Below are 22,539 nucleotides of genomic sequence, written 5' to 3'. Positions count from 1 at the left end.
ACCAATCAGCCAGCCAGCTGCCAGCGTCTGCCATCCCAGAGAGGAGAGTCTCCCATCCTAATTGTTGCGCAACGTTGTGTTGTGCTGTATGCTGAGCTGGTCATCATTCATACCTACGAATACCTACATACACACTCAAGGCAAATGACCTTTGACTGAGTTATCTGACCAACCTGATCGATCCCCCTCACGGCCTCAAATTAGCCAGCCCATTTCTTTTTCTTCTCCAATTTCCTGAGCTGGAGAGGCGGGCTCTTATAATCTCCAGACTCGCTCAGGAGACCTCGCGATAGTTCCTCGAATGGGAAACCGGTCCATCTTAGTGGTAATTGGCAGACTAGACACTCATGGTTGGGTCGGGCGGGACTGGCTCGTTGAATTTGACTTTGGGAAGCAACAAGAGAAGCAGTTGTTGCGCGCAGACTGTCACGGCAGCTGCTCTCCATGTCCAAAAGGAAGTACCACTTCTGTATGTGGCCGGCTTTCTCCCGCTGGTCGCTTGGCACTTGAGGACTAGGACGGTACACCGCGCCCCAACTTTCTCGATACGGAATCTTGTCTTTGATGCTCAGGACAGGCCAAGGTAATCTCTCGAACATAATCCACCGAAGGGGATCTCACCACATGCTAATGCCGTTTGGTCTTTGCCGGCCCCCGTCGAGCCCCAGTCTCCGTCTGTCATTTTCTGATTCTGGATGCTCTCCTTTCCAAAGAGGAGCTCTCGGCTGGGTGAGATACCTCCATACCTACCTCGAAGTTAGTGAGTGCACACCAAAGTCAACTAAAAAGGCAGCGAACGCACCCCTGACACTTGCCCATTCGCTGCCTACCTATCTATTCACTAGACAATTTTCAAAGGTACCGTTCTAGCAACCTTGTGTCCTAGGTACAACAGCAGACCTGAGCCCAGCCTCGCCTAGCCCAGCCCCAGGGTCCCATTTCTCTTCCCCTCCCGTCAAATTGGAACCTGCCCATGCCCTGGACAAGTCTCCCGAGCCCCCGAGAGCCTGACCACCTCGTGCCCATCTATTTCACTTGAGCAGTCCCTCCGGCTAGGCTGGTCAGGGCCCAGGACCAGGCACAAGGGGGGGGAAGGTATTTGTGGGAGAAACGTAGTGGGGTTGAAGCAGCAGGTGAAGCCAGCAGCCAGCGGGCAGTGGCACTGGCCCCGGCCAGGGCAGGCACGTTAAGATACGGCGCGGCAACAAGGTAAAGTGCCATAAGGGGGGGGGGGCTGCTAAGGCAGGAAGTAGCGAAGCAGCGAAGCAGCGACACCCAACCTCTGCTTACCTACCTGAGGTACCTAGGTAGGCAGGTACAGGTAGAAAATCAGTGGCCCAGGAGAAGGAATGAGTAACGACTTGGGGGGGCACAGTGGACAGTGGACAGGAGTGAGTGAGTGAGTGGCCTTGGGACGGCGAGGACGTGGACGCGGACTTGGGGACTTAGGCCAACCCGATTAAATCTTCATTGGCCTCGCAACTTCCCTTTGAGATTCCCCCTCCCAAAATAATTCGTCACACGTAAACACTCCCTCCGCCTTCCCTCCTTCCCTCCCACCGCACATCTTTTTCCACTCTTCAACAACAAAACAAACCCGCGTCAACTTCTCACCAACTCCCCGTTGCACGCAATATTCACACCTACCTTCTGTCAACTTCTCCTTTCCACCTCAACCTAGTCGCATTCCCCCAATCCCGAACCTCAACATGTCTGGCGATGTAAGTACCATTTCCCCTATGCCGCCCAACACCACTCGACTCCAAAACCCCTCCGTCGCCCCTCGCCCGCCTCTGCCCTGCCCGTGTCACGGCAACGAAGATGGCCATGATGTCGCCGCTGAACTACCGCCTTTGCCGTGCTCATCAGTCATTTTTATCTCGGGGGAGGTTTTTTTTGTTGCCTTCACTGGCAGACGCCCGATGTCGATGGACTTCTCCCCTATTCTCTTCAAATCACTCATCACTGCCGTGTCCTGTGGGAAGAAAGCATACTGACTGGTGCCCCTCTTCTAGCGTGAAAGGTTTGTGCCGAGCTTCCTCGTCGATGGGCAGCAACCCATCGATCAGACTCTTCCTCTGCGGGGGCTCTTCAGCGCAACATCCTGACTGATCCTTTCCCTACAGCAAGACCTTCCTCGCTCGCCTTTGCGAGCAGGCCGAGCGCTACGATGAGATGGTCGGCTACATGAAGGAGGTCGCCAAGTTGGGCGGTGAGCTGAGCGTCGACGAGCGCAACCTCCTCAGCGTTGCCTACAAGAACGTCGTCGGTACTCGTCGTGCCTCGTGGCGCATCATCTCCTCCATTGAGCAGAAGGAGGAGAGCAAGGGCTCCGACAAGCACGTCGGCACCATCCGCGAGTACCGCACCAAGATCGAGACCGAGCTCGAGCAGGTTTGCCAGGATGTCCTCGACGTTCTCGACGACAGCCTCATCCCCAACGCCCAGACCGGCGAGTCCAAGGTCTTTTACCACAAGATGTACGTTGGCAGATGCTGTCGCCCGCAGTAATCCTCATCGATCTCGGCCCCCGAACTAACTGCTGCGTACCACAATCCAGGAAGGGTGACTACCACCGTTACCTTGCCGAGTTTGCCTCTGGTGAGAAGCGCAAGGGTGCTGCCACCGCCGCCCACGAGGCTTACAAGGTACGAGTAAAACCAACATGCACCACGTTCAGCACAAATCATCCCGTGAGAACAAAGGAACTGACGCCGCGGGTTTAATAGAGTGCCACCGACGTTGCTCAGACTGAGCTGACCCCCACCCACCCTATCCGCCTCGGTCTGGCCCTTAACTTCTCCGTCTTCTACTATGAGATCCTGAACTCGCCCGACCGCGCCTGCCACCTTGCCAAGCAGGCTTTCGACGATGCCATTGCCGAGCTGGACTCCCTCTCCGAGGAGTCTTACCGCGACAGCACCCTCATCATGCAGCTCCTGCGTGACAACCTTACTCTCTGGACCTCTTCCGACAGCGGTGACGCTGAGGGTGCCGCTGCTGGCACTGCCGAGGCCTCTGAGGAGAAGAAGGACGAGGCCAAGCCCGAGGAGCCCAAGGCTACCGAGGAGACTCCTGCCGCCTCCTAAATTCTGTCTTACCCTGATACCAATACATCTCGGCTTGCGATTGGACTGAAATGGCTCGTCTGCTCGGCCGTCGGTATGCGCTACGTGCGGACCTTCTGATGACTGGATCTGGCCGCCACGTTAGCGGCTGATGATATCTGTGACTCGCGACAAGCGAGTCTCTTGGCGAAAGGGAGGGATTCCGAGGGTTCTGGACGCGGAGAAAGGAATAATGCGTGGCATAGTTCCTTTTGGTCCTCGGATGTCCACCCCAGTCTGGAACAGCTTCGTTCCTTGGGCCGGGGAGGTATTTGGAGGACCCTACTTGGCAGCTAACTACCAACCTTCCCCTTCTTCATATCCGTCCATGCCCGGAATCTTGTCCTCTTTTGTTCTCCTCGATTCCTGCTTTTTACCCCTGTGCTGGATGGTTTACGGCTGTCTCGTCTTCTTTTTTCGGTTTTCCTCATAGTGGTCCTTCAGTTGTCGCGCGTCTTCTCACAGAGAGAAAGTCCTTCCCCCCAAATGCCCCTGTCTATTCAGTCTACAAGACCAAAAGAAAATAACAAACGTTCATCAACAGTTTTGGGCCAACGCGTCTTGACTTGTGCGTGTGTGTGTGTGTGTGTGTGTTTTCCGCAGGATGTCGAACATACAGTTCAACATGATGTCAAAACTCGGTCAAAAGTGAGAGCTTAGCATGTAGTGAGTGATGGGTAATAAAGGGCAGGCATCGTAGGTTTTAATTCAGACTTTGGATCCATGGGATAGTGAGCTCTACCTTCGAAGTCAACAATCTGCATGCTGGTGGCAAGCAGCAAATTCGTTCCAGGCATCAAGAACTACGTTGGTTACACAATGGACAAATTGGTATTTAACAAGCACGACTGAAGCCAAATTGTGTATGTGAACCGGTCCAATTAGAACAACAAGGAAAGAAGACGCCTAGCACCACCGACCATTTCGTTTACCATATTTCACGGAAACCATTTGCCATGCTCCCTATAGTGAAACCAACCCGCAAGCTGCTCATCTGCTCATCAAGCGTATGTGCGAGTACTAAGAATTCCCGTGAGTCCTCGAGAGCAACCTCGAGGCCCTCCTAAGCCGCGCCTGTTTCTCGGCAATCAGCTTTGGCACGTGGCCACGGCCCTCCGAGTCCGCACCGTCAGCGACGCAGTCTCCGTCCGCGTCCAGTTCCGTGTCGGCGGCAGCGTTGTTTGTGGCATGAGGAGTGGCAGCGAGGGTCGCGCGTCGGTACATCCTGGTGGCTTCCTCGGCGCCTCGAGGTGGCATGGGCCCGCCAGTCCTGCTGCCGCTAAGTTTGCGGACGAGGTTGCGCATGCCGCGGAAGATTGGGTGATTGCCGTGCTTCGCGCGGAAGATGCCCGCCGGCACGTGTCCGCCGGGGAGCGTCTCCGTCTGTTCGAGGTAAGCCGCCGACGGCTCCAGGCCCATTGCCGACGGGGCTCCGAGGCGGGAGCATGTCGGGCAGTATGTCGGTTGCGAAGGGAGCCGGAAAAAAGTAAAGGGGTCACGCGCCCCTGGTGACGATGCCGACGAGGAGGCTGATGAAGAAGTTGCGGAGAGGGAAATATTTGTCGACGAGGCGGATGCGGCCGGCGAGGACGGGGGGCATGTGCATAGAGATGCCGATGCCGCAACCTCCTCGCGCCATACTTGAATCCGTTGTTGCTTAGTGAGGGATGAGTCCTGAGGAGACATTTTGTCGGTGATTTATAAATGATGCGGGCTATACTCTTGGGGTTATAAGGGCTCTTTTGTTCCCGGATGTCTATGAAGGCACGGTTGGTATGGGCGAAGGGAGACCAGGTCAGATTCGGAAAGTGGGTTATTCTGAACTCGCGATTGCTGGCTGTGGATGTTGAATGACCAATGTTGGAATGACGGTAATGCTCTTCTGAGCCAAGACCGAAGGCAAGAAAGTTTGCTGAGACTTCGAGAAGGCCTACGCGCCTTCTTGACAAAGTGAAGCAGAATTAGGTGTTCGTTGTTGGGAACAGGTAGCCCTACGGTCCGTCCGCTGTCGATAAGACGAGAAAGCGTAGATCGAGGAAGGGAAGTGGAGAGGAAGTGCAAGAAATAGAGGAGGGTATTAAAGTTTGGAGCGTATCGTGTAGGTGTAACAACACACGGGACCTGACTGGGATGGTGTTATGGGCGTATTTGTCTGTCTCGACTCGGCAGAACGACTCGAACATACGGTTCATGTGCCCTTCCTTCGTGAGTTCGTCCAAGAAAATTAGTCGGCGCCAACCCCGGATTCTGATGGCGCCTCCTCTGGCGTTGGGCTTGTGTGTGCGTTTGTGTGTGTATGGGAGATAGGGAGGTGATGAGAATGGGCAGATGACAGGATTAGGGCGGGTTGAGGTGCGAGGCAGAAAGCAACAGGAGTGGACGAGGGTTTTGGGGGTTCAGGGCAGCAAAAACGATTAAATCACCAGCAAAAGAGGAGGATGCAGGAAGGATGGATGAACGAGTCAAGCCTCTTTCTTGTCATCCGGTCTCTGGGGAACCCGGGTGGGAGGTCTTAGCGGGGAAACGCCTCCGGGCGTATGAAACAAAAAACAAACTGAGGAGCCAACCCCAGGACGGTAACGACAAGTAGAATGATTCTTGCCCAAGAAGAAGGCAAGATATAACGGTAGGCGGGGAGGGCTTGTGACTGGTCGGCTAAACAAGCCAGTCCTCTGGTGGCGGACGATCGAGGTCAAAAAGGTGACGAATTGTTTTCCCAGCGATGTGGTCGATGCGGGTCTCGATGGGCAACAAAACAACAGCAGCAGCAACAGTAGGGGGGGCGCTTTGGGATTCGCTTCGCAGCGTTTCGTTGCGACGAACCGACAAACGTCCGTCCGTCCGTCCGTCGTTCGGCCTTACAGCTGGAGGGAGAAGGTGTTTGTGAGCGACAGTTTGAGGGAGAGAGGGAGACGATGCAGGTGACCAGAGCACGCCACGGCAGTAGCTCCGACCGCAGGGTTGGTTTCTCTTCCAGTCTTTTTTAGAGTGTTTTGGACTTCTAGGTCGGTGAAAGAAGGTCAGGTAGGTGTGATGGGACGGGAAGAAGACAAGCCGGATGAGGGCTGAAGCAGATGGGGTTCAGGCGCCGCTGAACTAAAGATGGGCAGAAGACAAATGCTTTGGAGGTCCCCCCGGGGGGGAGGGGGGCACATTTGCTGGTGCTTTCACGCGCCTTTGGCTTTGGGTCGTTCCCCTTATCTGTCGTCGTCGCCGCCGCTGCGCCTTGGAAGGGATGTTGTCTGCTTCGGGCTTCGCCTGCTCCACGATCGGCGGGCCTAGTCCAGTTGATCATTGCCCCGATGTGCCGCACTAGAGGGGGGAGGGGGATGGCGCTGTGAAGGAAAAAGTAGGCGGCCGGTCCTGCTGCCGGATTTCTGAGTGGAACCTCCGCAAGCGGCTACTTGGGTATCATTGCGGGCGAAGGCAAAGGGCAACTTCTCAGGGTAACAGGGAAAAAGGAAGCACAGGGCACGCTGCACAGGAGAAGAAGGTTAGTGCGAGCGGCGCGGCGCGTGCAACAAAACACTGGCAGAGTGATCCCTTCCCTCCCGCCGTCCCACCTTCCAGGCAACAAGCTCCGGCACCTTGTTCGCTGTGGCGCGCACGAAAAGAGGAGGGGCGTGACTTGGGCTTGGGGCTAGGATGCTGCGTAGTTGGATGGTGCTGCTGTCAGATGTCAACAACGAAAAAAAGCACAGAAAATGAGGGGCGCTGCGGGTTTTCTGGTAGTCTGCAAAAAAGGAAAGAGAGGTAGCGGTGTAATGTCTCAGTTATCGAGAGGACGACACCATCGTGGGTCCTCCCTGGTTCGAGATGACAGAGAAGGATGAGGATGTGGGCGACTACGAGGGGCATGTAAGAAAACGGCTTTCCTACAACTGCCGAGATTCAGGGTCCATCCATCCATCGAAACGCACTCGCCTCGGTGAAGCCCGCCTGGTGAAGGGGCTCGCCGCCCACTGAAGATGAGAATGAGAATGAGGTTATGTTGTGGGTGACTATGGCATGGAAGCCGATTGGTGTTGTGCCCCCCGGCTCACCCGCACCGGGTCGGGTCGGGTCGCCTGTGAGATTAACCACCCCCTTCCATTGGCGGGGGCCAGGCAATGGGCTTCCTTCCTCATCGAGCTTACAAATAGGGCCGGGAGGAGGGTGAGAGTGTAAGTAAGACTACCGCCAGTTGGTTCCCGGTGGATGTCATTTGCATTATTTAGCTATGATGTATGTCGATTGTTTGAGACTTTGTCGGAGTGTCCAAACCATCCGCGGTCTGCGGTTCCATAGCAACATCAACAGCAACAGCAACGGTAAACCCCGCCTGAATCAGCCCGGTATCTTTTCACCGTCAACCGTCTAAGACGTCCAGTCTGTCAAGTATGTATGGTCGTCTGTGCCGTAAACAGCGCCCGCTCGCTTTCTATTATCATGTCTAGGTATCGGGAAACTCTACATACTCAGATACATCGTCACCATCATCTCTGCGTGCTGGGAACCAACGTCTCCCAGCTTCCCATGTCGCTGGGCCCCTCATCATCCAGCGAGTCTAGTAAATCTACTGGCGCATTCTTCTTGGCTGGGATCTTGGGTTTGGGCCGCGCCTCGCCAGCTCTCATCCCCGGCAATGCGACTGCCCCGGCCATCGGGCTCTGTCTGCCAGGTTCGACATTTAGGGTATCTGCCCGCTTGAGTGGCTTGGCCGGTGCACCGACAGGCTTTCTCTGCATTCCTTTCTCCAAGCCCGCGCTGAGGTTGGTAAAGCCCGTCGACGCCCGAGACGGCAGTGGCGGTCGTTCAGTCGGGTCATCCTTGTACTGACTTGTACCGTTGCTGCTCAGGATCGGTGACGTGGCCAGGTGGGCTGGCTTCTTCGCAACGGGTGGCGCGGGCTTGGATTTGGACTGTGAAGACAATTGCGACATCTGCGAAATCGCAGACGAAGGCCGCGGGGGGGTTGGGTTTTGTGATCGATTGGAGGGGATCAGCGGAGGTTGTTGAACTGCCGCGCTGGCTCCTGTCTGCCTTCTAGGTGGTGGCGGCGGCGGTGGTGTTTCCCCCCTAGATGACTTCTCGTCTTTGATGTTGAGTCCGCCAACCTTTGATGACAGGGCCGACGGATCAAATGGTGGCGGAAGCTTTCTCGCAATCCTATTGGAGGCTGACGATGAGAGATCGTTTGGGGTGTAGACATGCTCGTACGGTGATGTCGAGACGCTGGAAAAGGACGACAGCCTTGACCTCGGCACGTTGACCCAGTCTGGCTCTCCTGTTGGTGTAAATGGGTTTGGTGGCCTTCCGGGGTTCAACACTGCAGCGTGTCCATCTGGTGCTTTTGGTTGCTTCATGTCAACTCTCGCCTGCTGTTTGTTCTCCAACCACCACTTTTGACGGTCAGAGCTCGCAGGGGGCAGTCCTGGCTCGATGGCTTCGTAGCCAATCAAGTCCTCGTCGTCCGTCTCCTCCGAGTCCAGGTTGGCAACTACATCTCCAAGGTCCGCTTTCCTCCGCTGGTAGAGCTCTTTACTGATTCGATCCCGGTGGGCTTCGTCAACGATGCTCACATTATACTGAAAGATCGCATACACCGGCCGATGATCCGAGAACTTCAGCGGGGCTGAGTTGTACGCTAGTTGGCGCAAGTTTGCTCCTTTGCGCAGAATGCGGTCGGTCCACGCGGGAATACGTGCCTTTTCACTGCTCAAAATCAGCCTCTGCATCGGGATTTGGGGTGATGTCGGTTCGTTCTACGTACGATGTGTCATATTCGTCCGTACCAAGATCGAACTTGTATGTGGGCAAGAAGTTGATCCGAGCTTCAGAGTAGAATGGGAACGCAAGACCCGCAATCATCTGTAGGTTCAGCTGCGAAGAAGGAAAGTCAACATGGTGGCCAGTTCGCAAAGGCACTTCCGCTCCTTACCTGGTCGTTCTCGTAAAGCGTCTCTAAGTCTCGCTTCTTGATCAGGCCACGGGCAATTTCAGAGCCGAGGCCGATTCGGTAGTTGAAATCTCCCAGCCACACAACAGCATCTGTTCTCGGGTCAGCTCGTACACCAACAGGTGGATCGCTGATGGTTGGTCCCGAACGTACCATGATCGTCGATGCCACGGTTCCGTTGGAAACGAAGCCCGTGGTGAATTGTCGCGTAGTCCCGGTTCCGCTCGTCATAATTCGAAAATCCAGCAGCCAAATGGGCCGTCACAAAGCAGATGTGGGTATTCGCATAATCAAATCGTATCGCAACCGCGCCCTTGTTGCCCGCCATCCCCGACAGCCCAGTTTTCTTGACGCTACCTTCCACATTCTTAATGTTGGCCAGGGCCGAAGCCTTGATAAAAATGCACAGCGCAGCGCCAACAAGCTGTCCACTCCGGAGCAGCACATATCTCTCGCCACCAAGTGCCTTGGCACGTTTGTTGAGGCATCGTCTCACTGCGGCCTCCCACAACTGTTTCCTGGAAGGATCGCTGTTCATGATCTGCTGCGGGCTCAACTCGACAATCTCCTGGAATCCCACCGCCACGATTTCAGGTAGGACGTTGCCGAGTTCTTCTGGGGCGAGCCATGGAGCAAGGTCGCTGTCAACACCCTCGGTGCGGCCATTCAGGTTGAATGTGCCAACCAACCTACAGGAGTAAGCATCATAGAGAATCGAGATGGAAGGCAGCAGGAGGGCAGTAGGCAGGCAGTAAACTTACATGGTGATGTCCTGCACCGAAGAGAATTCGGCACTCCTCTTGGCGAGCTCGCCAGAAACATAGTCGCTAATAGGATCGAAGAGGATGACGGGCATCTGGTTGACAAGGCGCCCAAGAAGGCGGTCAATCGTTGTTTGTCGAGCCGCATCCGTGAAGTTGTTGTGGTAGAGACGCTGCACCGACTTGCGCATATCCGCAACGGCACCAGCCAGCGACATCTTTCCAGAACGTGTGAAGGAGGATTTAAGCGCACCTGTTCCGGCGTAAATCTTTGACAGGGCATCGCCATTGTCCGCCCAGAGGGTCGAGTGTCTCATCCAAAAGTCCGACGTGGCATATTCGCCGCGGTGGCCCAGGAATGCCTCTGTGGCCATCTGCGATATGAGAGTCTGGATCAAGTTCGTCCTGTCCAAACAATCGAGACAGTTCGTCCGGAATACACCTTCTTGTTGGAGAACTACGACCATCCGGTTGGAACCATGGTGATCGCTGTCAGCAGCCCCGTCCTCGGACTCTTCAGCCAAGTAGTAGGCGAACCCGTCTATCGAATTTTCGATGTATCTGCGAATTTGACGTGCCGCTTCATATCCTCCTGGGCCTTTTGTCTCGGCATGGAAGTCGTAGTGAGTTTCTCTCAGCAGCGCGTGATCTTGCGATTCTTCCTCGCCGACCTGGCTCAGGGGGCAATGCTCCACCCCTAGATGGTACAGCTGACTGAGCTGTGCTTCGCCAGGCTTGCCCTCACTCAACAGGTTGACCACATGTACAGCGCCATAGGCCCGCTCTAGATCTGCAAAGTGCCTGTTGAAGGCAGGCTGTGCCCCTTCAGGCGATCTGATGACGGTGATGTTCTGCTTGCCAGGGATGAGCTCCGCCGTCTGCTCCCAAAAGAGCGGAACTGAGCCTCTGACTTGAGCGTACGAGAAAAGAGTGCCGCCAGGGCTCCAGTAGATGGTCTCTGTCTCTACAAAGTTGGCGACGTTGCCGTCGTCGTCAATGCCTCTGGAGTTGAAACGCGTTCCAGCTCTACGACAAGAAAGTCGCGATACAACTGTGAGGTACGAAGGCAACCCGGTCGATCGAGTCTTCAAAGGAGCGCTTGTTTGGGGAATCGCCATTGTTCGACAAAAGCCACGGATGGCGGAAGTCAGAAACCTTGATGAGTCCAAAGCCTCGCGCTCCTGGGGCAGCAGTCGGGATCTGAACTGAACCAGCGGACTGATCATGTACGAGTTCCACAGAAAGGAGTCGTCGAAGTTGTCGATGTCGAACGTGTACGAGTTCACCGTTCTAGACAGTCAGCAACCTGTAGGATGTACTAGGGACACGAAAACCTACCTGTCCTGCAACCTGTTCGTCAAATCGAAGTCGGTACTGTAGTAGAACGTGCCGTTGCCCAGAAGCTTGCGCAGATCTGTACACGGGTGTTCCACTTGAACATCCCGCCCTCTGAGGTTCTGACCGTAGACCGAATTGGCGTCTGACGCCTCGGAATCCAAGGGATCCAGAGAAACGACATCATCCCACTCGCTGCTGTTGAGACAGAAGAAAGCAACACTCGCGATCCGTTCCACAGTTTCCCCCGGTCTAAGGGTGGCAACTCTAGTGGCATGTGTCACGACGGAAAGGAACACGTCGCCTTCGACGGATATAAGACCCAATGTTCCAAAAATCGGCCGCGGGGTCAGAGATCGGTAGTCGGCCAGCGTCTTCTTGGTGACCTGGGTGAATTCGACCATGCATTTCGACGCGTTACCATCGCCGTTTGGTCGTGATCGGGTAGATGCGATTGAGGTAAGGGAGCCGTTTGTGCCGGTACTGGCGGAGCTGTATCGGAAGATGAGGGCGTGCGACGACGAGACGAGAGCAATAGATCGGTGGGGGTAGTCGCGAATGTAGAGTCGGCTAGACTTCTCTGGTGCCGGCACCTGGGAGGGCCATGATCCGGAGTTGGCGTAGTCCATGGTGGATACAAAGTGTTGCTGCAGAATTCGGAGAAGAGGCGCGGTTGTCGCAGAGCATGCTTGAACGAGGGTGCTGGCCTGTGTTCCTCGAAGGGTGAAGTCGGTGGGTGGAGCGTCGCAGAGGAACGGCTCGGTGACGAACCGTTGTAGAAAGTAGGTCGCAGCGGAACGCAGGCGTCGTGAAGAAGTGTGGGATTGCGCAATGGCTTGAGGTTGTGTGAAGGTTCGCGATGGCAGATGCCGTGGCTGAGAATGTGAATTTGGGTCGCCAACACCGAGCCCGACAATGACGTCCGTCCGGCCAGGGGGGGGAGGGGCAGGGGTTTTAGAGGTTGGGTCGCTGTGTCTCTGGCACCTGAGCTCCGACTGAGTACCTAGGCACCTGGGTAGGTGTCTATATTGGCAGTTACCTTAGTGGGTAGCTCTCAGTAGGTTGAATCGGCAAAGAAGGATGGAGCTGACAAGGAAGCACGGGCCTTGTCGTCCTAGAGCCATGTGGCACAGTGCCTCTTCTGCACAATACTCTGTTTGCGGATCGAAAAATGGCTTACAAAACCCATATCGACTCGGGTTGAAGAGAGCGGCAGTACAGAGTTCATTCGGATCGGCGGCAACGTGGAGAGTCGTTATTCCAAACTTGGTCCACAAGGCCTAGTGACAGGAAACCCAGAGATGCGATGAACCCTTAAAACTGCATCTTCAAGACACCCCGAGCGTAATATTTCAGCCATGCAGGCAAACCCCAACTCACGGCTTCGTCCTGCTATCTAGCCTAAATTTTCAGCATTGCCTTGTGCGTCAAGACTACAAAAAACCACTGGGACCGCCAGTTGAGTCAGGTATAAGGCCCAACATGACATGGCATATCAACCCAGATCCTCTTGTGATGTGCAAAAATAAGCAGGTAGCAGGTAACCTGTGATTAAGTATAATCTCCGACTCCCTCCCTGGTCTCGAGTTTCACCGGTATTTTACCGGAATCTACTCGCTGGCGCCGTCCTATGGAAGACTCATAACGAGCTCTTCCTTCCAGGTGCCATTGCCGCACCCGTCGGTGCTTGGGAGAGCCGGCGCGACTGGTCATCTACAGATCAAGCCCACCCGGGATACTTCTCGCACTTCCCGGGGTACAAAGTCCATGTTATGGATTGGTCTAGCCAGGAGAAGTTGCTGGGCTCCCTCGCCAAGTGCTTCATGGAGGGCATTGCTAGCCTGGAGAATCTCGTCTACAATGCTGACGCGCCATGGGAAGTCATGGCGTCCATCTATGCATACGAATATTAAGCACCCCATTTCTACAACGACCAAGGCAGAAAGAGGCATGGCATTGAGGCTCCCGGAACACTGCTGGACACCAACGAGGGCATCAAAATCCGCAAAGTGACTGTCATTCTCTTTGTCAAGTTCCACAATGGAGCGAATCACGATACCTGTCAGAGTTGGGGAGATGCAGAGTGGACGTGTGGTGGCAACTCAGCTGCAGAAATCATCGACGGAGCGAGGAAAACGGAATTCTTGTCTGTCACGGGTGTGACATATGTGCGTGTCTACCGCCGCGTTACGAAGCACTAGACGGCGAAGAGGCTGAGACTGACTGCGCGCCACATCCTCCACTCCAACTCTTCACCTTCATGCTCCGCAAGCACGACGGGCTGCAATTCGTTAGAGGAGCCTTTGATCGAACATACTAGTCGGCCTCGTACGGCACGTTTCTTTTCTCCACGGCGTTCGAACACAAATGCGATTCAATATTGGACGCGCTTGAGCCCGTCACCGGCGAAGTATGAAATCACCGACTGGATAGAGCACGGCATCCGGTTGGGAACGAATGGCATTGGACGGTCTGCATTCAGAAACGGGACGAGGTGACTCTGGACCACGCCTTTGCATTCACGAACCCCGCACTGCGCCAAACAGCAATGTCTAGTCCACCACGTGGGAAGTGGCTGATATTCTGTCAAACGATATGCCAGGTGATAGATTACTAAATAGGGGTCATGTGCGTTGGGAAGCGCTTCGGAACTCGATCAAAAGCATAGAAAGTGTCCTTCGCTTCGGTTGAGCGTTTGGAGGGGAGCGGTAAAAAAAAAAGGGGCAAGATGGAAAGATGAGACGCAAAGAGATGTGCGGACGGGGAATTCCCCCGCGGCCGCTGACACGGCAGAATCAATGCTTGCGCAGATCAGGCTTCAGATATAATATTGAGATCACGCTGCCACCTTGGGTGGTCAGTCATTCTCTTCCTATCATGTATTGTTTGATAATCATCACAAGCCTTATTGTGAAGAAGAGAAGAAAAAAGGCAGAAAGGTTTTTCGTGGATATCGGACGTCAAATAGGCCCCACGTTTGAGTGATTGCTTACCTAAGACATCCTAGCCATCAACGAAGAAAAAATCACGACCTGCGCAGGAGCAGCTAAACGACAGCGTTGCTCCACACATTGAACGTCCACCAGTTGGGCTGTCTCCAGAATCTGGAGTATTCACACAGGAAAATACCGAAGAGGACGGGCAGGGCAAACAGAGGCGACAGGTTGAGGAGGCTGGATAAGCCACCCCCTCCAAGGACAACTGATGCGCGCACACACTGCGGGTAACACTTCGGTAGGTGAAGCATACCTACCTAGATACCTAGCCACCTAGGTAGGCATTCGAAGAGTATTCGAAGATAAGCACGGAGGCGCCCTAGGTTTCCTTTGACAGAGGTACCTGGTACTGCACCGACCCCCTTGTGCAGAGGGTCTGCCGGCCTGATCTGATCTCTCCGAGCTGTTGGCTGATCTCATTCGCTTCCGCCGCGTCACTGATAAAGCATTGAGAGCAAGGGTTTGCCTGTCGAGGTACATTGGTTCCGTGTACCTTTCCATTCGGATCGCGCGCTGAAGGACGAACGTCAGTCACCCTGCCCCAGCCCCAATTCCACACTGCAGACGTGAGGTGCAGGCGCAGCAGCAACAGCAGCCCCATTCGTCCCCCTAGTGCTGTTAAAAAATATCCAACCCCCCTTCCTTTCGCGCCCTCGAAGCTCCTCCCAGTCACCCACGATTCCAACCACAGCCTCGACATTTGCGGTGCCTTCATTCAACCATCTGCAACCCGCTCCTGCCGCCTGTTGCTGTCCATCGCGGCCTTGCGCATCATCCAACATTGACTTAAAATTCAACTTCCACCTCCGCTGCCACTCGTTACCCAAGTCGTTCTCGCTATGTCTGATTACGACCACTTTGGGAGCTCCGAAGAGGAGAGCGCCGAGATCAAGAAGCTCCAGGCTGATGTGGTACGTCAAATTGCGGCATCCTTAATGTCGCACCCATCGCCGCTTTCAATTGAACGGTTGCTAACCTCTGTCTCGTGCGCACAGGATGCCGACCCCGATAACTTCGAGACCTGGGAGAAGCTGGTCCGCGCCTGCGAGGGCTTAGAGGGCGGCTTGAACCGCAACTCCAGCCCCCAGGCACTGGCCACTCTTCGCGATGCCTACGACCGCTTCCTCCTCAAATTCCCCTTGCTCTTTGGCTACTGGAAGAAATATGCCGATCTCGAGTTCAACATTGCTGGACCCGAGTCAGCGGAAATGGTGAGTTGCCGTCGCATCGCATCGTGTCGCGTCGCATCACACGTATCCCTTGCCTCCGAGCTTGCGGCTGACAAGACGCATCTCTAGGTTTATGAGCGAGGATGTGCCAGCATCACCAATTCTGTCGACTTGTGGACCGATTATTGCTCCTTCAAAATGGAGACCACTCACGTCCCACACCTCGTCAGGGAGTAAGTATTTTGATGGTCGGCTTTCCTTCCCCTTAACATCACCATCACCGCAGCATGCCTCACCGGCCGCTCAACACCTCGATCGAGCGATGCGTGGGCCTCACCCGCCGCCTTCTTCACAAGTATTCGTCGGTGAGAAATGCCAACAGCAGCCCCATTGTTGGGATGCCCTCTCACGCTAGTAGTTACCAGGCTCTGCTGATTTCCACTTGACGATGACTGATTCGTTGTCCGCTTCACGTCGCATCTTCACCACATCGCTCCCATTGGAACACCTTACGTTAGGCTTGGATTCGCCAGTTGATTTCACTTGATACCCCTTCCTGTATAGCCCGCCTTCCCCATACTCCCGACCAAACCCCTTCCCCCAGCCCTTACCCGGTGTACTGACCATCTTCTTCAGGCTTTTCGAACGCGGTGCTACCTGTGTCGGTCTAGACTTCCTTGCTCACCCGTTCTGGGACAAGTACATTGAGTACGAAGAGCGACAGGAGGCCCAAGACAAGATCTTTGCCATCCTGTCTCGCGTCATCCACATTCCGATGCACCAGTATGCCCGGTACTTCGAGCGCTTCCGCCAGCTTTCCCACAGCCGCCCCGTGACCGAACTAGTTCCCGCCGAGACGTTGGACAAATTCCGGACGGAAGTCGAGGCGGAGAGTGCCCAGTATGCCGGCGTTCAGCGAACAGAACTTGAGGTCGAGCGTGATATCCGCACCAAGATCGATGCCATGTACTACGAGTACTTTACTCAGACCCAAGCCGAGACCAATAAGCGATGGACCTACGAATCCGAAATGAAGCGTCCTTACTTCCATGTTACCGAACTCGAGAGCTCGCAGCTCACCAACTGGCGCAAGTACCTCGACTTTGAAGAGTCTGAGGGCAACTTCACCCGCATCGTATTCCTTTACGAGCGGTGCTTGGTGACGTGCGCCTTTTACGACGAATTTTGGTTCCGATACGCCCGGTGGATGTCTGCGCAGGAGGGTAAGGAGGAAGAGGTTAGGATCATCTATCAGCGAGCTGCCACTTTGTATGTGCCCATCAGCCGTCCGGGCATCAGGCTGCAATTTGCCTATTTCGAGGAGAGCTGCGGACGTGTCGACATCGCCCGCGATATCCATGCGGCGATACTCACAAAGCTCCCTGACTGCATCGAGGTCATCACCTCATGGGCCCACCTCCAGCGCCGTCAGAGCGGCCTGGACGCGGCTATCGAGGTGTTTAAGGCGCAAATCGACTCTCCCCAGGTGGACATCTTCACCAAAGCAGCCCTCGTCACCGAATGGGCCCTCTTCCTATGGAAGGTTAAGGGCTCGGTGGAAGAGGCTCGCAATGTGTTCCTCAAGAATGTGCAGTGGTACGCCGACAGCCGCGTCTTCTGGGACAGATGGCTTGAGTTCGAATTGCAGCAGGCCACGAGCACGGACGTGGAGGACCAGCATGGCGACCGCGTCAAGCAAATCTTTGACGAACTCCGTAGCAAGAGCCGCTTGTCAGCTTCGACGAAGAAGGAGCTGTACCGGATCTACTTGTCTTACCTTCAGCAGCGGGGTGGCAAGGACGCGATGAAGCAGTTCTTGGTCATTGACAGGGAGATTTTTGGGTGAGTCAAGAACTTCCAGATGACCACACTTGCATGGCGCTAACAATACTACAGACCTGGCTCGATTTCTCTGTTGAACAAGGCGCCTGCCGCCGGGAAGGAAAACGGTGTTGCCGACACCGAAATGGACGATGCGACCAAGTACCGAGCCGAGGCCAGATACCTCAGGTACTACGAACTGCAGGGCGAACCCGACCTTGAGGGCCAGACGACAGCGCCTTTTAACTAGGCCAGACCAGTTCACAAGGCAAGTTTTCATGCTTTGGGAGTTCCCTCCACTTGGGTAGTTGCTCCTTGAGATTTTTGTACTATACGACTCGTTCCGACGACAGATGATGCGTGGGTGGCTGGCCTCGGGGAAATTGTACTGTATGCAGTGTTTATGAGGTGGTCAGATAGAGACCAGTGTCTTCCGCCAAGGTAAAACATGTTTGGAGGGAATCGTCTTCGGGCACCGCAGGTCAACACGGCCTCAACCCCCGAGATTTGCGAATCGATCATCGACGCAGATAATAATAGCTTAAACACCTTGTTCAAAGAAACAGCAACAACATTAACAACAACAATGTGCTTGTGCAGTCCGGCGACACTATCAACAGTGTACATGACTGCGCATACCCCGGCGACCATGGGTGTACGATGCAGAGGTTAGGGTACGGGCAGTGCCGCCGAGGTCCCTGAACTGGCCGTTGCGGGGAGGTGCAAGGGTGAGAGATGCCGGCCTGAGCAAGGGTTCGGATTGGAGTCCAAGGTCTGTAACTCTGTTAAGGTGTCGCAGAGATCGAGGTTCAGGCCGGTGCGCCTTGCTACCTGTACTTCACGCGGCGAGGCGTGAGCGACTGACTGCACGCGAGTAAAACGAGCTCAAGAGGCTTTGGGACTGAATATGACTGACAACCTACAGGCATGTTAGTGTAGCCGGTGGGTACCAAAACTTGAATGACTGCTTACCAAGCAACGACAGGGGGCTGGGGGGCCTGGGGCGTTCTTGAGTTTCCAGCAGGAAGTTTTTACCTGTTTCAGATGTCACTAAAGGAGGCTAAGAGTTTAGATTGTTGACGGCTAGGTTTTCCGAGAAACTACTTCGGCTGGGTAGCCGTTGAACGGGCCAACGTTCAAGAGTGTATGTTTCGGGGCAGAGTGTGATGAGAGTCTGGCAAGCCGGTAGCGTAATCGCACTGAGGGGTTACCTCAACTAACACTCGCCTGCACATTCTTCAATGCGAACACAATCGGCAGAGGACGCATGTGCTATTGTCGCGAGAAGGGGTCAGTTGAGGTGTAGACAGCTGTCATTGGCGAATGTGGTGTGAGCTGGGGAGGAGGCCGAGCCCGTGGGAGTTGGAGGGCAAGACAAGGGTAAAAGGCGACAACGGCGTGCTTCTGAGCGTCATCGAGGACCCCGTTGATGCAAGAGAGACCCCGGGCCGAGTAGTGTGCTGTGTCCACGTGTAAAAGGCTCGAAGGGGCGGGCTGACATATTTGCCCGGGATGAGACCTCGAGAGCAGCACAGAGCAAACCCCGAAACCTTTTCTTCCCCTACGCGATGTGAGGTGTCATGCCGAAGCCGTCGTTGAGTCATACCCGAGCAGAGTCTTTCCAGGTCTTTGGTGGCATGATGCGCAGGTCAATCAGAAGCAGCACGATCGATTTTAAATGATGGGTCGTCTAGTATTTCAAATATCTTGCTCATGGCGCGCTAGGCATTCAGTTTGATAGATCCGCCGTGACGTTTTGTTTGATTTTTTCCCTCCCAAAGGGGCGGCGAGCCGGGGATGGTTGCCACGGCCCACGGGGTGGGCTCGGGTTCGACGATGGAGAAACTGGGTACCCGGGACATTCATTACAAATAGGTACTGCAAGATGAAAGGGCAACGTGCAGCCGCGGTCAACGGAATGGGCTCCGCAGGAAACCGGCCGGGTAGCCGAGGGAGCCTGGGGTTATGGCCCCGGATGTGTCATTTGGGAGAGGTTGCGCAAAGAACAACTAGGCCGTCCGATTCTGGCCGTTGCTCATGAGGTCTTGGAGTTGCTTGATTGAGGGCTAGGTCTCTCCACAATCGAAATCAGAGCACGAAGAGAAAGGTGTTGGACGCTGCGTTAGAGCAAGCCACATGGTATGGCATGTGTCAGCTTCAGCAAGCAAGCAAGCAAGCAAGCGGTCAGCCCCATCCCATATCAATGTCGTGCGACGTCCCTTGCCTTGGGCCTTATCTCATGCAGATACCGCGGTCCCCTAAAACGGCACGTTTCGAACACTGATACCGGTCTCTGTCTACCTTCCTAGGTAAGGTACTTAGGTAGGCAGCGAAGGCGAGTTCCACTATTGTAAGCCAGCAAAACGTGCGAATGGAAAACATTGGAACCCGCATCGCGAGCACATTGAGGCAATCCTTGCAAGTAGGCGGCGCCCCCCCACCCCCCAAGGAAAAGTGGCCCCTGGTAAACCCCGGTCGATACTGGAGCTCCTGCTTCTGACCACTCAGAGACCATCAATTTCTCATTTCACAGGTACGAAGCCTCGAAAGGTCCCCTCCCTTGGTCCCTTTACCCCCCTCCCAGAGCATCAGCCAGAGGAAAACTGACTCTAGTGCTATGGAGGGTACATTGGTATTTCTCAAACGCCGCCGGGGCAACGACCACTTGAGATTTAATTTCTCGGCCGTCCTCCCTTCTCTTCCCCTTTCCTCTTTCGAGTGTCTCTCTTCTTCTTTCATCATCGCCATTGTCTTGTCGATCTGCCTTGATATCCTATAACCAACATATTAAACAAGTTCCCCAGCAAGGTTAGTACTACCCCCGTAGCTACCATGGCTTACACGCCATACATGGTTTCGTTGAGCTGCTGCCACGTTATGCTTTACCGAAATATCCCGATATAGTCGCCTCATCACACCCTAACACAAAACCTCTGGTCTCTAACGTCCCTCTTCCGAACAGATGGCCTCTTCCACGAGACAGTTCGCCCGCGCGGCGCTGAGATCCTCTACTCGCACCTCCTTCGCCGTCGCCCCCCGCCAGGCCTTCCGCCAGCAGGGCCGTCGCTTCTACTCCTCTGAGCCTGCCAAGTCCGGCAGCTCGACCTGGCTCTGGCTCTCCGGGCTGGCCGTTGCTGGCGCCGGTGGTGCCTACCTCTACACTAAGGAGGGTGGTGTTTCCGCCGGCTCGACTCCCAAGGTCGTCAACCCCACAAAGGCCGACTACGAGAAGGTGTACAAGGTCATTGCCGATCGCCTTGAGGAGAACGACCAGTATGACGACGGCAGCTACGGCCCCGTCCTTGTCCGTCTCGCATGGCACGCCAGCGGTACCTTTGACAAGGAGACCGGCACTGGTGGCAGCAACGGCGCCACCATGCGTTTCGCTCCCGAGTCTGACCACGGTGCCAACGCCGGTCTGAAGGCTGCCCGCGACTTCCTTGAGCCCGTTAAGCGTAAGCCAACCCCCAATTCCCAGTGCAACTGAGTCTGGCCAGTCTTCTCTTGTTACTTTCTTGCTGTGATGAGGCGCACCTTTCTGACTCCGTAACAGAGCAATTCCCCTGGATCACCTACTCTGACCTCTGGATCCTCGGCGGCGTCGCCGCCATCCAGGAGATGCAGGGCCCCATTATTCCCTACCGTCCCGGCCGCAAAGACGGCGAGGCTGCCGCCTGCACCCCTGACGGCCGTCTCCCCGACGCCACGAAGCGCGAGAAGCACCTCCGCGATATCTTCTACCGCATGGGATTCAACGACCAGGAGATCGTCGCCCTGTCCGGCGCCCACGCTCTTGGCCGTTGCCACACTGACCGCTCCGGTTTCGACGGCCCCTGGACCTTCTCCCCTACCGTCTTGACCAACGACTACTACAAGCTTCTCCTCAACGAGAAGTGGCAGTGGAAGAAGTGGGATGGTCCCGCTCAGGTACGTTCCTTAGCCACTTGGCAGGCGTGGCAAACGAGTCGATTGCTAACGGTGTTGCGCAGTACGAGGACAAGAGCACCAAGTCCCTGATGATGCTCCCCGCCGACTACGCCCTGATCCAGGACAAGACCTTCAAGAAGTATGTCGAGCAGTACGCCAAGGACAACGAGGCCTTCTTCAAGGACTTCTCCAACGTCATCGTCAAGCTGTTCGAGCTCGGCGTGCCCTTCTCCCAGGGCGCCGAGGAGCGCTGGACCTTCAAGCCCACTTGGCAGGACTAAGCAGTCACTCTTGAGCAGTGGCCGCGACGAAGGTGTGTTTCCGCAGGGATAGATGAGAGAGATGGGGGAAGAAGAAAACTCTGGGGAGGTTCTAGACATAGACGAGAGATATCCGCGCAATCGGCGTACCGAAAGAGATAGAGATGGAGTCATCGGCGAGGGAGGCGGCGACCTGCCCTCAAGCCTTGGTTTTGAGCGTCCCGAATCATCGACCTGTAGTCCATTCTTGGGCTTGTTTCCGTAGTTTGTTGTTTTTATGTTCCATAGTTCCTGTACAACACCAACACGAACATTTAAGGACATGCTTGTGGACGGCTTGCTACGGCGATGATTCTCGAAAAAACAAGACAGAAAAGACCCCCGCCCTTGCGCATACAAATGATGTCGAAATAGAGATGAGACGAGAGAGGGGAAAGGGGAGGGGTTCAGCCCCGGATCGTCCGCACTAAATGGCCCGGCATATAACGGCTGCTTCCCCCTCACCATCTCCCGTTCGCTCGGGAAGTGTTGCTGCGCTGGAGGCCTGTTCGTCGCGTCATGACAGTCTGCAACCAATGTGGATGGATGGATGGGTGTGGCTCGATCCCAGCAGTTTGGTACCTTGACCACCCACTCCCTACCACCTGCCCGTTCCTAGCGTCCAAGTACGACATGGGGGGTTAAGTAGTTCGCTTCCCTGCATTGCTCGTTTCCTTCAAGGGGTATTGTTGCATCGAATGTCCATTGCACATTTCCATCTGGCCGCTTCTAGGGTGTTACTGAGTGTGGTCTGGGTACTTTTCTTTTTGGTGACCTGTTGATTATGTAGACCTTGGTAGGGAAAAGTCGCTATCACTGCCAGATGTTCATGAGCGGTGTTTCTGGCTGATTTCTCATGGCACCGTCGGCCTCGCAATCTGGGCCTTTCTTAAAATCCCCAGTCCATCCGAGGCGCTGCTTATAAGACTACTCAGTGAATATGAGTAAAGATTGTATACGCTAGGAACTGGGGCTGGGGCACAAGAGCGAACTTCTCAACGATCGTAGGTGCCGAGGACAGCACACAATGGTCTGGCTGCCAGCACGGCTCATGAGAAACTAGGCTCCTCACGCCCCAAAATAGACTTGCTTTCATGACGATCCAAAGGTATTCCAGCGAACCTGTGGGGAGGGATTGTGACGTCGGAGGTGGTATTTTTAGCCCACCTCTGATAGAAAGGGTAGC

The 22,539-nt window shown here is 55.1% G+C and overlaps 7 protein-coding genes across 7 annotated transcripts; 5 read left to right on the top strand and 2 right to left on the bottom strand.

Annotated features, from left to right (window-relative positions):
• Positions 1 to 1,709: 1,709 nt before the first annotated feature.
• CH63R_00977 (14-3-3 protein) lies at positions 1,710 to 3,089 on the top strand (the record flags this gene model as incomplete). Its single annotated transcript, XM_018295952.1, has 5 exons — positions 1,710 to 1,721; positions 2,016 to 2,023; positions 2,127 to 2,480; positions 2,561 to 2,648; positions 2,730 to 3,089. 5 exons carry the CDS (start codon positions 1,710 to 1,712, stop codon positions 3,087 to 3,089), a joined length of 822 nt encoding a protein of 273 aa, XP_018164314.1.
• Positions 3,090 to 4,127: 1,038 nt separating this feature from the next.
• Positions 4,128 to 4,793, bottom strand: CH63R_00976 (uncharacterized protein; the record flags this gene model as incomplete). The annotated part of the gene is made up of 1 exon (XM_018295951.1): positions 4,128 to 4,793. One exon carries the CDS (start codon positions 4,791 to 4,793, stop codon positions 4,128 to 4,130), a length of 666 nt encoding a protein of 221 aa, XP_018164313.1.
• Positions 4,794 to 7,582: 2,789 nt separating this feature from the next.
• On the bottom strand, positions 7,583 to 11,770 carry CH63R_00975 (SacI domain and endonuclease exonuclease phosphatase; the record flags this gene model as incomplete). The annotated part of the gene is made up of 6 exons (XM_018295950.1): positions 7,583 to 8,801; positions 8,860 to 8,969; positions 9,028 to 9,137; positions 9,199 to 9,734; positions 9,807 to 11,096; positions 11,145 to 11,770. 6 exons carry the CDS (start codon positions 11,768 to 11,770, stop codon positions 7,583 to 7,585), a joined length of 3,891 nt encoding a protein of 1,296 aa, XP_018164312.1.
• Positions 11,771 to 12,623: 853 nt separating this feature from the next.
• CH63R_00974 (Dihydrodipicolinate synthetase family protein) lies at positions 12,624 to 13,342 on the top strand (the record flags this gene model as incomplete). The annotated part of the gene is made up of 3 exons (XM_018295949.1): positions 12,624 to 12,681; positions 12,804 to 13,029; positions 13,084 to 13,342. 3 exons carry the CDS (start codon positions 12,624 to 12,626, stop codon positions 13,340 to 13,342), a joined length of 543 nt encoding a protein of 180 aa, XP_018164311.1.
• A 1,634-nt stretch (positions 13,343 to 14,976) lies between these two features.
• On the top strand, positions 14,977 to 15,543 carry CH63R_00973 (Pre-mRNA-processing factor 39; the record flags this gene model as incomplete). Its single annotated transcript, XM_018295948.1, has 3 exons — positions 14,977 to 15,048; positions 15,133 to 15,348; positions 15,436 to 15,543. 3 exons carry the CDS (start codon positions 14,977 to 14,979, stop codon positions 15,541 to 15,543), a joined length of 396 nt encoding a protein of 131 aa, XP_018164310.1.
• Positions 15,544 to 15,754: 211 nt separating this feature from the next.
• Positions 15,755 to 17,377, top strand: CH63R_00972 (Pre-mRNA-processing factor 39; the record flags this gene model as incomplete). The annotated part of the gene is made up of 3 exons (XM_018295947.1): positions 15,755 to 15,819; positions 15,871 to 17,148; positions 17,203 to 17,377. The coding sequence occupies 3 exons, from the start codon at positions 15,755 to 15,757 to the stop codon at positions 17,375 to 17,377; spliced, it is 1,518 nt and encodes a 505-aa protein (XP_018164309.1).
• Positions 17,378 to 20,089: 2,712 nt separating this feature from the next.
• On the top strand, positions 20,090 to 21,335 carry CH63R_00971 (Cytochrome c peroxidase; the record flags this gene model as incomplete). Its single annotated transcript, XM_018295946.1, has 3 exons — positions 20,090 to 20,582; positions 20,681 to 21,054; positions 21,117 to 21,335. 3 exons carry the CDS (start codon positions 20,090 to 20,092, stop codon positions 21,333 to 21,335), a joined length of 1,086 nt encoding a protein of 361 aa, XP_018164308.1.
• Positions 21,336 to 22,539: the final 1,204 nt, after the last annotated feature.

This window comes from Colletotrichum higginsianum, chromosome 1 (assembly GCF_001672515.1).
Source record: "Colletotrichum higginsianum IMI 349063 chromosome 1, whole genome shotgun sequence".
NCBI classification, from domain to species: domain Eukaryota; kingdom Fungi; phylum Ascomycota; class Sordariomycetes; order Glomerellales; family Glomerellaceae; genus Colletotrichum; species Colletotrichum higginsianum.
Note: the sequence above shows the minus strand (reverse complement) of the source record. Positions and strands in the feature narration are given on the sequence as shown.